This window comes from Nycticebus coucang, chromosome 4 (assembly GCF_027406575.1).
Source record: "Nycticebus coucang isolate mNycCou1 chromosome 4, mNycCou1.pri, whole genome shotgun sequence".
NCBI lineage: Eukaryota > Metazoa > Chordata > Mammalia > Primates > Lorisidae > Nycticebus > Nycticebus coucang.
In genome coordinates, this window is record NC_069783.1 from 70,111,180 (window position 1) to 70,123,775 (window position 12,596).

Below are 12,596 nucleotides of genomic sequence, written 5' to 3' on the forward strand. Positions count from 1 at the left end.
CTAACTAACATTTGACTGTATGTATACACTACTTTCTGTTTACCCATTCATCTGTTGATGAAGACTTGGGAGACTTCATTTTCTTGGCTGTCATGAATATTGCTGCTATGAACATGAGTGTGCAAATATCTGTTGAAATCCCTGATTTCAATTCTTTTGGGTATATATCCAGAAGTAGAAGAGCTATTTTTTGAGGAACTGCCATACTGTTTTCCACAATGGGTGTACCCTTTTCTGTTCCCGCCAGCAGTGCACATGGGTTCTGATTTCTCCACATGCTGCCAACACTTGCTTCTGTCTCTGTGTGTGCCTGTGTGTATGCTTGTGTGTGTGTGTGTGTTTAGTGATAGCCACACTAATGGATATGATGTCGTATCTCATTGTGAGTAGCCAGTTTTTAAAATCAGCTAATTAGGTCAAGATTGCAGTTTTATTTCATAGGGTCATAAAAACCCATATTCAAATTAATTTTTATGGAGTCTGGACAAAGGATGATCCCAGATAACAGACGGGCTATTTATCCATCAGGAAAAAACATTAAGAAGTATACCTGTGGCTGTGCGTTGGTCTCACAAGGCATTGTGCCCTGATAGGAATGTACAGTTCAGTTCCCAGGGAAACAAGCAGAAGGCAGATGCAGACACCAGGTGACAGGTCCTGACTGGCACAGGCCACTCCCTGCTGCAGAGCTGCAGAATACACAGTGTGCTCATTTCTTAGCTTAGGGAACACTCTTTGGAGGGCCCCTTTGGGGACCATCGTGCTGCTGACCTATTCTTCCTGCGAGCTGATCCTTGTGCAGGGCCCCTCCCCTCAATCAGAAATTTGGCCTCAGGCGTGTGTGGTATGGATTATCCTGGGCCTTTCTAGGAAAGCTTGTGTCCTTTCCTCCCTGTCCCCGAAGACAGGAATGTTTCTTTATTTTTCATTTGTAATCACTGCTGCCCGAGTGCTGGGAAACCATCTTGACGGTGTGTGGATGCCCGTTGTCTGTGCTGCTTAGGCTCAAGAGCAGGGCAGAATGCGATTGGTGGAGAAACTGCCTCTGTCTTCCAGGGATGCCGACCGGGTGGGCTGGTGAGACCTGGCAGGAAGACAACCCTCCATCTGACATGGGAGGTGTGGCTGGGCTCCTGGGAGGGGCACAAAGGTCAAGGTGGACCTGGAGAAGGGAAGGAGTCTCTATCCCTCTCCAGTGCCCATGTATTTCCCCAGGAGCTTGGCCTTCCAGGGGTGGCACATGACAGTGACAGGGGTGGAGGGGCAGGGGAGCCCTTGTCAGGTCCTATATGACTGTGGTCTAGCAGATTGGCTCCATGTGGTGGTGGTGACAGGGGCTGAAGGGAGAGGGACCAGGTGCATCAGGCCAGTTTTCTACATTGAATTTTTCTTTTTTTTTTTCCTCTCAGGTTTCTGGGGGAAGCCAAGATCCCACTCGGTGAGGTCCTTGCCACCCCCAGCCTGTCTGCCAGCTTCAATGCCCCACTGCTGGACACCAAGCAGCAGCCCACAGGGGTGAGTGCCTGTCGGTCTCTGCCTTAGGCCAGTGTCTGGTCTGAAGCCTTGCCTGGTGGCTTCCTTTTAGTGCCTTGACAATCTGACCCTAAAGATATGTCTGATGAGTCCAGCTCCCAGAGCTCAAGGTGTTCAGAAGGGTACTGGGCTGGGAGCCATGGGAGGGTTGGGGGATGGAGCCATGGCCCGCTCTATAGGATTCAGGTCAGCCTTGCTTCCTCCAGCTTGGCCTGCCCCTGGGTTTTATCTTGCCTGCCTGGCCACTTCCTGTCCCATTCCTGGTCAGCGTTGGCTATGGCCCTGTAGTATCCCTGACAGACCTCCTTCCTTCACCACTTAGCTGTATCTGAGTCATATGGGTCATAGTTCCCAAAGAAGACAGACAGTCCTCTCTTTTGCCCATGGACCCCCTTCCTTTTCCTCCACTGCCCTTCCTGCCCCTCCCCCAAGCCTTCCCAGTACTCTCCCAGGCCAAGCAGACAATTCCCAGCCTCATCTCTTCTCCTGTTATTTTTAGTGAGCTAAATATACCCTGCAGGGTTCTTTCTTCCTGGGCAGTAGAATCCCTGACCTTCCCTCTGGGTCAGCCTGGATTGGAAATGCTTCCTCCCAGTGAGGCCTGCAGGACCCTGGCCCCTGAGCTCTCTTGGGGGCAGGGTGGGGGCTTCATTGTTCTGTCCTGAATGTGTGGGTGTGTGTGAGGCTGGGGCCTTTGGCTGGCTGGGTGAGTCAGGAAGCCATCAGTCTGGACAGAGCTCTGAATGGAACCATGCTGAGTACCAAGACCTGCAGAAAGGGAACAACTGAAGTCCTAGTGGGGACACAGATCAGAGCACATACCTCCTAGACTCTCAGGCTCCTGGACTGCTGGACTCCAAGTCTGCCACTCCCTGATGCTAGAATTTGCTCCCAAGGGTTTTAAGCCAGTGATAGCTAGGCTGCTTCCTTGATGGGAGATGACACTCAGGAGAATCCATTCCTTTCTGTCAGTGCTCACTGCCGACACATTCTGGTTCAGTGCAGTCTTCACTGAGCCTGTCTCCGCCTCCCTCTGGATCCCCTCTTGTCCTCCTTCTGAGCTCTCTAGTCTCCTAATACTCCTGTTGCTGAGGAGGGCTCCAAGGACCTCTGAAACTACCCCTTTAGGGGTTCTGAAGAGGGTCATGCCCAACCCTAAAGGCAGAGCTCTGGTGGCGTAAGCTTAGGCATCAAGGCAGCTGGTGAGAGGGGTGCTGGATTGGGGATCTGCTTGTGCTTTTCCATGGCATCTCAAGGCTGGCTGCCTGCCTTGCTGTGTGGTGGGCCCAAGGCTTCCTGGCCGCTTACTCACTTCCTTGCTGAGGCATCAACATGCGTTCACTCCAGGCCTGCAGGCGTCCATGATGCTGTTTCCTGCACCTTGCTCCCCTCTGAACTCAAGGGCCCATCCGGGTCCCGAGGCAGAGCTTTCTGCACTTGGGCCCTGCCCCATGGGGCTGAGCCAGGCTGGTGACCATCTCCTGGATGATATACCCTCCTCCTTTTGCTCCTTGTTTCCAGACTCTGTGTGGACTTCATGAGAGCCTGCCTTCTCTTCCCCAGCCTGGGGCCTCTGGTCATCTCCAGAGCTTGATAATCCTTCATCAACCACATCTTCCAGAAGGATGTTGAAGGCCAGGAGGTGGTGATTGTGAGAGGAGGGCTGGATCCTGCTTGGTTGAGCCCCAAGCTGAGCACAGGCTGGGAGTGGAGGCAGGCCTCACCTGTGCAGTGTGTCTAGGACCAGATGCTAGTCCTTGTGACTGCACTATGTCACAGCACAGGCCCAGGCAGGTCATAAGCCTGGGCTGGGGCTTCCTACTTGGGACCTGGGATGACTGCACTGCAGCGCGAGGCACCAAGAACGGGGATGAGTTCAGTGGGACAGGGAGCATGAGAAGCTGCTTCTCACTCCCTGAGGTCTGATTTCCAGGAGGGGCCCATTGAGCACAGTATCCCAGGCACCCACATTTGGTTGTAGCTTGATTGCCCTTAAGGGCCAAAGGAACATGATGATGGAGCAGTGAGAGTGAAGACAGGGGCCATGGGATTCCAGAAAGGCTTGGAAAGACTGAGAAGAATCAGAGAGACTGGGATAGGTTGGAACCCTGCTGCAGGCTGGCCGTGGGCTCTCCTGGCCCCTTGCTTGGTGTTCTCACCCAAGTCCCTTCAGAGATGGCACACTAGGCTGTGTGCCATGGGGAGATGTCAGATCTGGGCAGGTGGGGAAAACACCACCCCTGTCTTGGGGGAACCTCTAGGTGAGTGATTTTCAACTGGTGTGCCATGCACACTGGTGTGCTGTGAGAAGATCTTAATGTGCCACCCAGATTTTTAAAGATCATTAATTAAATTATTTTTGAAGAAGTTCAAAGCATAGTAGGTATATTCTTTTTTTACTCTTTTTTTAATGAACATAATTTATTATGTATTTATTTATTTTTTTGAGACAGAGTTTTACTATGTTGCCCTTGGTAGAGTGCTGTGGCGTCACAGTTCACAGCAACCTCAAACTCTTGGGCTTAAGCGATGCTCTTGCCTCAGCTTCCCAAGTAGATGGGACCACAATGCTTGGCTATGTTTTGGTTGTAATTGTCATTGTGTTTAGCAGGCCCAGGCTGGGCTTGAACCCGCCAGCCTCGGTGTATGTGGCCAGTGCCCTACCCACTGAGCTACGGGCACCGAGCCAGGTGATGAATATAATTTAAATGTGTTATAGATTCAAGTGTGACATGAGATAAAAAAGGTTGAAAAACACTGCTCTAGGCCAATGGTGGTGCTGGATACACAGTAGGAAAGAAATAACATAATCCCAAATGCATTTTAAGGACAACTCACTCATGAGGTTTGGATACATGATGAAAACTGTGTTGGTATCACCTGAGCCTAAGAGCCAGAGAGAGATCACAACCGGAGCTGAGATTTTCTTCCTATGGGATACATGAGAGCCTGGTGCTCTCCCAGACCATGTATCTTTGGCCTAGAACCCCCAGCAGGACCCTCTTCAAGGCCCTCCTCATCAAATCCTCCACCTGATAGCCCACTGGCTGACTTAACAGCACCAGTGGTGTGGCAGATCAGTGGAGCCAGGGGGCACTGTGTGCTGGAGCAGGGGCCCGTGGTGGCAGGCATAGTGCTCAGTGAGCCCCTGGGCTTCCCTGAAGGGTTTGGAGATCCTGCCAACCAAACCTATGTGAGCCCAGGTTGCATCTTACCCTCCACCCACTTCTGGAGGTTGTTTGAGGGAAAGGTGAGAGCCAGGCACATACTAGGCCTTGCCTGCCCACCCATGTGTGTGTTTGAGTTGGGGGTGGGAAGTTGGTGGCAAGCAATGGTCTTGGCACAGTAGGGTGTGCCAAGGGCCCGACTGCATGACCTGCTGCAGGGCCAGGGCCTGGGAGCATCTGACCAGGTCGTTCCCTGACTTTGCCTTCAGTTTCCTGAGCCCTCTTAGCTGAGGGGAAGACAGGAGCCGCAGAGTTCTGCTGACCGTGTTGACTGTGGGCTCTCAGATGCCACACATGGGTGACTGAAGGGTCCCCTCGCTCCAGGGTAGTGTGCTTTAGTGTACACTTTATTGATAATACCCACAGTGTTGCTGGGATGGAGACATGACTGGGCTATCAGGTGGGGTACCTTGATGTGGAGGGCCTTGAAAAGAGTCCCACTGGGAATTCAAGGTCAAGGTCGTGTGGAATGGGCAGGCACAGGGCTCATATATATCCCATTGGAAGAAAATTTCAGCTCTGGTTGTCTGGAAAAGGGAACAGGGCTGAGTTATGCTATCATACCTCAGGATGGAGGCCCTGATTCTGGGTAGGGCCCACAGAGATGCCCCCTTTCCTATAGATCCTCAGTAGAGCTACAGGCCTTTGGTCTTAACTACCCTGTTCCTGAAGCCATGTTCCCTGGAGGCTGCCCTCTGGTGGGCAGATCTGTTCTAGACTCTGGGCTAGAGCCTCCAAGGCTGCAGAGATGTTCCTGTGGCTCTTAATGGGCATATTAACAAGGGCCTGGCTCTTAGCTAGGAGTCTCATTCAAGTGCCTGTGCCACTGGGATGTTGCCAGTTCTTCAGGAGCCTGGGGTGAGGCTGTCAGTGTAGAAGCACCTGAAGCTCAGGAGTCCCTCTCAGGGGCTGCCTGGATGGTCTTCAGTTTCCAGGGCAACTGGTCCTTCCTCCTTCTGGCAGAGGCTACTCTGGGGCCCCCAGGCTGAGGTGCAGGCACCAGGCCATGGCGTGGAGTGGTTTTACTCTGGTGGCTCCCACCTCTGCACAGAGATGGTGTACAGAAGCCCCAGATGGTTTAGAGGGGGTGGAAAGGATGGGTGAGCCCCCAGAAATAGGAAAGGCTACTTTTCAAGGTGCTCAGGTCCCAGGGTCAGGGTTTCAAGGGTAGCCAAGGTGTGGCTCTTTCAAGTTGTTGTTTAATTATGCTCATCTCCCTGGGGTTCACCCAGACCACTGGACTTAACACTGCAACTGACAACCTCTCTTGCTGCCCTGATTCTTCCTGCTCTGGTTTCCTTTTCCTTTTCTTTCTAACATACTACATAGTTTACACATTTTTTTTTTGTTTCTTGTTTGTCTCTTCTACCAATATATCAGCCTTAGTTTTGCTCACAGAAATATCCCTAGGACCTTGAATAGTGCTTGGCCCCTAGTGGGTGCTTGATACATATACATGTGGAGGGAATGAATAAGGGAGTTAATGAATCAATGGGTCAGGCCAGACATGTCAGGCAGGGCCTCCACTCTCCAGCTTTCAGATATGGGCTCAAGTCAGGCCAAGCTCAGCAAAAACTCCACGCAGGACTGGCCACTCCTCATGGGCAGCTGCATGAGGCTCCATGCTCAGAAGGGCTTGTGCTTGGTTGAATTCTCTCTCTACTGTTGCATCTTGAAATTCTTAATACTTTTTGAATAAGGGGCTCCATATTTTCATTTTTCACTGGGCCTGTAAGTTATGTGGCTGGCCCAGACTTTGTACTGCTCCTGGAGGGTGGCAATTGACATGAGTGGGTAGGGGCTTTCTTTGTCTCTGAAGAGTGAGTGAGATTCCCGTGGTTATGGTTTCTATCAGCTTTCTCAGATTTCTTGAACATTTTATTTTGAAATAATTTCAGGTTGAGAGAAAAGTTGCCAAGTATAGTCTGAAGAGCATTTTGTCCTAAACCATTTGAGACTAAGGTGCCAACCTCCTGGCCCATTATCCTGACCTTGGTGTGTATCTCTCTGGTTAAGGATTTTCTCTTCCATAACTACAACACAGCCTTCAAAAGGAGGAAACTAACATTTATACAGCACTTTCCTCTAATCCACAGAAGCCCATTTAAGATTCATCAGTTTTTTTCAACAGTTCCTTCAGAGCAGAAGGATGCAGTTAAGGATCATGTATTACATTTCATTGTTTTGTCTCTTTGGTGTCCTCCCATATGGAATAACTCCTGTCTTTCTTGGACTTTTACAACCTTGTAGTCTGCCACTTTAGTAAATACAGGCCAGTTATTTTGTAGAACCTTTCTCCATCTGGGTTTGTTTGATGTTTCCCGGTAATTAGATTTGGGTTGTGCATCTTTGGCATGAATGTAACATAAGTGATGTTGTGTGGCTCTCACTGTCCTCTGTCAGGTGGCATGATTTTGATTTGTTTCATTACTGCACTGATGACCGTGACCATCTGATTAAACTAGCATTTGCTGGATTTCTCTGCTAATCATCCATCTACTCCCCCTTCTAATAAGTAGGAATTTTGTGGGTGGGGATGCTTTGTGAGTCTCTAATAACTTATTTTTCATCTAACATTTACTCATGAATTTTAACATCCATGGTTGTTTCTTGGTTGAATTAGTTATTGTTTTGATGGTTGCTAAATAGTGATGTTCTAAATCGATTATTTTGTTCGCATTCCACTGTAAGGAATATATCAGTCGCATTCCACTGTAAGGAAAAGGTTTCTCCTGTCCTATTTATTTCAGTATGGATTCATGTATTTTATTTTATTCAATGCCTTAACCTTTTACTATCATTATTTATTTTCATGTTTAAATTTTCCCAGTTTGGCCAGCGGGAGCCAGACAGTTGGTTTCTGCCTTCTTCTGACATGTTTATCATTCACCGAGCATTTCCTTCCTTTCTGGCACAAAAAGATGGTCCAGGTTCATCTTCCCTGCCCTAGCCTTGGAATTAGTTATTTCTCCAAAGAGCCCAACTTGCCTTTTGGTGGAGCAGATAAAAGCTCCAAGACAGTTGTTAAAAATCCACATGCTGAGACCCCCCTTAGACCTTCTAGATCAGTTTTTCCAGGAGCTGGATGTGGCATCTGGGTGGGAGCGGGAAGATTCTTTTTTTTTTTTTTTTTTATTGTTGGGTATTCATTGAGGGTACAATAAGCCAGGTGGGAAGATTCTTCTTTTTCCTCAGAGTTGCCAGAGCTGAGGGTGCGGGCGCTGGCTGCTCAGGTAGCGCCGCCTAGTGGTGGTTTATGAACCTGCAGGACCGATTACTGCCAAGTCTTGGATCTGGGACTTAGAGTCTCAGTTGTCTTTGGGGGTCTCCTGGGAGGCTGAGTTGGCTCTGGCCTCCTTCCTTAGTGTTATGAGCCCTCCTCTAAGTGGCTGCCCCCTCACAGTACCCAGTTGAAAGGGAGAAAGGCTGAGACATTCAACCTCTTCAGTTTCAGGATAGGGTTTGCTCCAGGAATCTTTATATGTCTCCGGTGTTATTCAGTGGAGTTGTACAGCGACATGTGCTAGAGATACTCAGAGGAAGATTATGCATCACTAAAAATTATGTCCATAGGCTGGGCGCAGTGGCTCATGCCTGTAATCCTAGCACTCTGGGAGGCCGAGGTGGGTGGATTGCTCACAGGTTCGAGACCAGCCTGAGCAAGAGTGAGGCCCCATCTCTAAAAATAGCCGGGCGTTGTGGTAGGCACCTATAGACCCAGCTACTCAGGAGGCTGAGACACTTGAGCCCAAGAGTTTGAGGTTGCTGTGAGCTGTGACGCCATGGTACTCTACCAAGGGTGACAAGTGAGACTCTGTCTCCAAAAAAAGAAAAAAATTATGTACATAAAGGGTTTTTCAAGACTTGGGGAAATGCTTCCTGCCCAACATTAAGTAAAAGAAAAGCATTTTGTATACAGTTAGTTTAAAAAGATTGGGGAGAATTAGAGCATATAAAAATGTTGAGGCAGGGAAAGATGGACCATCTGTTTTATTTTGCACTATTTTTCTTCTTTATGGTTTTTGTGCCATCCACATTTTCTTAAATGGAATATTTATTACTTTGATTAAAAACATGGCTGCCCCAGAGGCTTGTCCCTGTGGGCCTGGGCACTGTGAGACTGGAGAGGCTGCCAATGCGAGTCTTAGGTGGAGGTGGTGGGGGGTGGGGTGGGGGAGATGGGCAGCCTTCCTTTGTCCACGTGATGAGTGTGGACAGTCATCCTCCTCTCAGCTAGTCAAAGCCAGGGCAGCTGAGGGTGGGTGGGCAGCAGAGGAGCTTCTAGGAGAGAAGGGGGCTCAGAAAGATGTGAAGTACCCCAAACTCTTGGGGGCTGCCCAAGCAAAGCAAAGCTGAATTGTCTCTGGAGAAATGAGGGGCGGGCCCTTGGCTGAGCAGAGTGGCCAAGGGTTCATTTTTCTGAAGACAGGCCTAGGCTAAGAGTTGGAAAATCCTGCGGGAGAGGTTGGATCCTAGATTCACTCATAGCGGCTTATTGCATCCTCTATCAATGCCTTTAATCCTCATCTGACCCTGTGAGGAAGGTACTAGTCCTACTACTACTCCCATTTTACAGACAAGGAAACTGAGGCACAGAGAGGTGACAGATCTTGTTCAAGGTCACACAGCTCGTGAGTGGTGGAATTTAATCTCGGATTCTGCCCTTAACTATCTGACTATGTAGCTTTGTCACATAGTAAACCTCACCCTTGTTAGAGCCATATTCCTTGGTAGAGGGATGCAAGAAGCAGGAAAGATGCTGGAGGACATTGGTCCGAGGCCAGTGTACTAATCTGCTGCCCATCCTCTCCGTCTCTTCCAGGCCTCCCTGGTCCTGCAGGTGTCCTACACGCCACTCCCTGGAGCTGTGCCCCCGTTCCCATCCTCCACTCCTCTGGAACCCTCCCCGACTCTGCCTGACTTTGACATGGTGGCTGGTGAGGAGCCGAACCTTGGCTTGACCGGGCCCCCGCAAGAAGGCTGGCAGTCGCTCCCAAGTCTGAGGGCTGGGGATTGTGGCAGGGTTCCCTCACCCTTGCTGCCTTGCCCATGTGGGGTTGCCCAGGCCTGGAGGACAGAGGGGGGTCCTGAGAGCTGCCTTCTGCCCTGTAGAAAGAGGGGTTGTTGGAAGTGGTGTGAAGGGTCCACCCAGCCCTAGCTGCCTGGGGAGCGGGCCCTGCCTTGTGCAGCTCTGAGAGGGGTGTGCTGGGATGAGGTCTGTCCCAGGTGATAGCTGAAGCCTCCAAACTCCCCAGAACTGGATGGTTCCCTGCTCTGGCCCCCAGCAAGCCTTCAGTGATGGCATATGACAAACAAACAGCAAAAATACCTTAGTTTGTTCTTTTTATTTATTTATTTTTTATTAAATCATAGCTGTGTACATTCCTAGTTTGTTCTTGAAAGATCCCTGAGCTGAAGTCAGGGAACCTGAGTTCTAGTCTTGCCTTTGACACTGAGTGGCTGTGTGACACTTTGGGCTGGTTACTCCCCATCTCTGTGCCTACAGATTATCATCTATGAAATGAGCAGACTGAATTAGCTAAGTCCTGCGCCTGCCTCCTCTCTGCTTGTCTCTGCTGGGCTTGTCAGGCAAGGACCAGCCCAGGGAGGCTGGCTGGCCAGTTGGGGGCCTAGGCCTGAGAGCTGGCATAGTCCCTATGAGGTCCAGCCTGCCGGGGTGGGGAGAAGGCTGCACAGATGGGCCACTGCCCGTGGGAAAGACTCTAGCATTTTTTTCTGAGTGAAACAAACAGCATTAAAATGTGAGCAGCCCCTGTGGCAGGTGTGCCCTGTGTCTGTCCAGAAGCCCAGCCCTGAGTGGGGCTCAGTGGTGAGGGAGGCAGAGCAGGACCATTCTGTGGGTCTCAGCACTGTCTGAGCTTAGAGACGGGGAGATCAGTCTGGGCTGGGCTAACCTGGCAAGTTCTGAGCTACACTATAGCTGGGGGCGCTGGGTAGGAGGAAGAGTGTTCCTGGGGATGGAGGGTGGGGAGGGTGGAGAGCTCGAAGGCTGGGGACCACATTGGGGTGAGTCTGACAGGTTTGGGTTGATCAGGGGAGGTCTCTTGGTATTGCTTGAAATGTGGTGAGAAGGGACCATCCCCTGCAGACAGGGCAACAATTTCTGAGCTGTGTGCTGGGTTGGGACGGGCCCTGAAAGCAGGGTTGGGTTGGGGGTGCAGTAGGTTGCCATCCTTCACTCCAGCTCCACCCTGCCCCTCCTGAGCTATGCTCTACCCACAAGCCAGGTGGGGGACAGAGCCGGGCCGAGACTTGGTCTCTGCTCAGTGAGAGCACCGTGGACACAAGATATTCTGGAAAGAAGTGGCTGGGTCCCACGGGTGAGACACATGCCAGGGCTGTCCTGATCCCAGATACTCCTGCCTGTAACCTTCTTACTAGCTGCCACAATCAGCTCCTTATAGTGGGGCGGGGTGCTGGAGGGCTCATCCTTGGGGACTAGGTACTGGAGGGCTAGGGCCATTCTATTTTCTACTTGTTGACTAACTGGACTGACTGTCCTCAAATTTCAGCTGTTGGAAGCTTCTTTCCTTTCTGCCTCATCCATCCTGGCTCACTGATTTGGTGGGGGGCAAAGGAGGGGAGTTGGGTCCTGGTGCCTGAGCCCTTTGGATCCTCCACCCACGGGGGACTGGGACTCAAGGGCAAAGCCCAAGGGACCCAGGCCTCATTAGGACACTCCCCTTCCAGACACAGGAGGAGAGGAAGACACCGAGGACCAGGGGCTCACTGGAGACGAGGCAGAGCCACTTCTGGATCAGAGCGGCGCCCCAGGCCCTGGGGCTCCCACCACCCCCAGGAAACCACCTTCTTATCCTCCCCCCTACCACCCCAGTAGCAAAAGAAAGAGAAGCACGTCTGCATCCAGAAAGCTGCTGTCGGACAAACCTCAGGACTTCCAGGTGCAGAATGAGCTCTCTGACCCCAGGCTTCTCCTTTAGCTCAGCAACAGCTACAGGTGTTAGGCACCTGTGGGGTCTGTCCAGGGAGAGATGTGCATGGGATCTTAAGGGCCCTCTCAGGAGGGGATCTGTGGTTTCCTAGGGCCTAGGCAGATGCTGAATAGGGAGTTCACATTTCAGGTCCTCAGAACAGGCTTTTGCCCAGCTCCATGGTTTTGTGCTTAAAAACAAAACAAAAAAGGCACTGCAGAGATTTGATAGTCATCTCTACAGCCTTCTCCTCTCTTACTTGTTTTCCTAACCAAGGCTTATCTAACTAGCAAGCTCCTTGCTATTCAAAGTATGGGCTGTGTCCAGCAGCATCAGTATCACCTGATACTAGTTAGACATGCAGAATCTCCAGGCTCTGCTGCACCTGCTAAATCAGAATCCCCATCTTAAGAAGATCCCTTGATCTAAGGAGCTCTGAGTAGTATCTGCTTCTCCCTCTATCTAGCCCTGTACTTACAGCCATGGATTTTTCTGAAAGTCATATAGGATTTGAATTTGTTTCATCTCTTTACAGAATAAAAGCAATTAATATTAACCCTTTGACACATTTTTATTCAAAATCCATCCCATTTTTTTAGCCTTCACTTTTTCTTTTCAAAGGAATTTTCCATTTTGGTGTATTTTCACTTAGTGATATTTAACTCTTCAGAACTGCCTTTAAAGTTAAAAACAGAAAACTTTAATTTCTATTTATTAAGTGCAACAAATCAATTGTAAAAATATATTTCAGTTCGAAATCTTGGTAATTTAAGCAAAAGCTATAACCACTGCATTTGCCCTAAGAGACAAAATTATAGCTCCTGTACTATTATTCCCAAGATATGTTCTTCTTGCCTTTTTTCTTTTACAAAAGTAATGTATG

General features: G+C 50.0%; 1 protein-coding gene across 24 annotated transcripts in view; it reads left to right on the forward strand.

Moving 5' to 3' along the window:
* The window catches only part of DYSF (dysferlin), a 232,013-nt gene that overhangs the window by 49,169 nt on the left and 170,248 nt on the right, over window positions 1-12,596 (forward strand). For 14 of the 24 annotated variants that reach the window (XM_053587263.1, XM_053587276.1, XM_053587271.1 and 11 more), the window contains exons 4-7: window positions 1,410-1,515; window positions 9,583-9,697; window positions 11,009-11,101; window positions 11,472-11,683. In XM_053587263.1, coding sequence (XP_053443238.1) covers window positions 1,410-1,515; window positions 9,583-9,697; window positions 11,009-11,101; window positions 11,472-11,683 — 526 coding nt within the window. The remainder of the gene's footprint in view (window positions 1-1,409; window positions 1,516-9,582; window positions 9,698-11,008; window positions 11,102-11,471; window positions 11,684-12,596) is intronic. The other 10 variants (XM_053587273.1, XM_053587278.1, XM_053587284.1 and 7 more) reach the window with 1 other exon arrangement.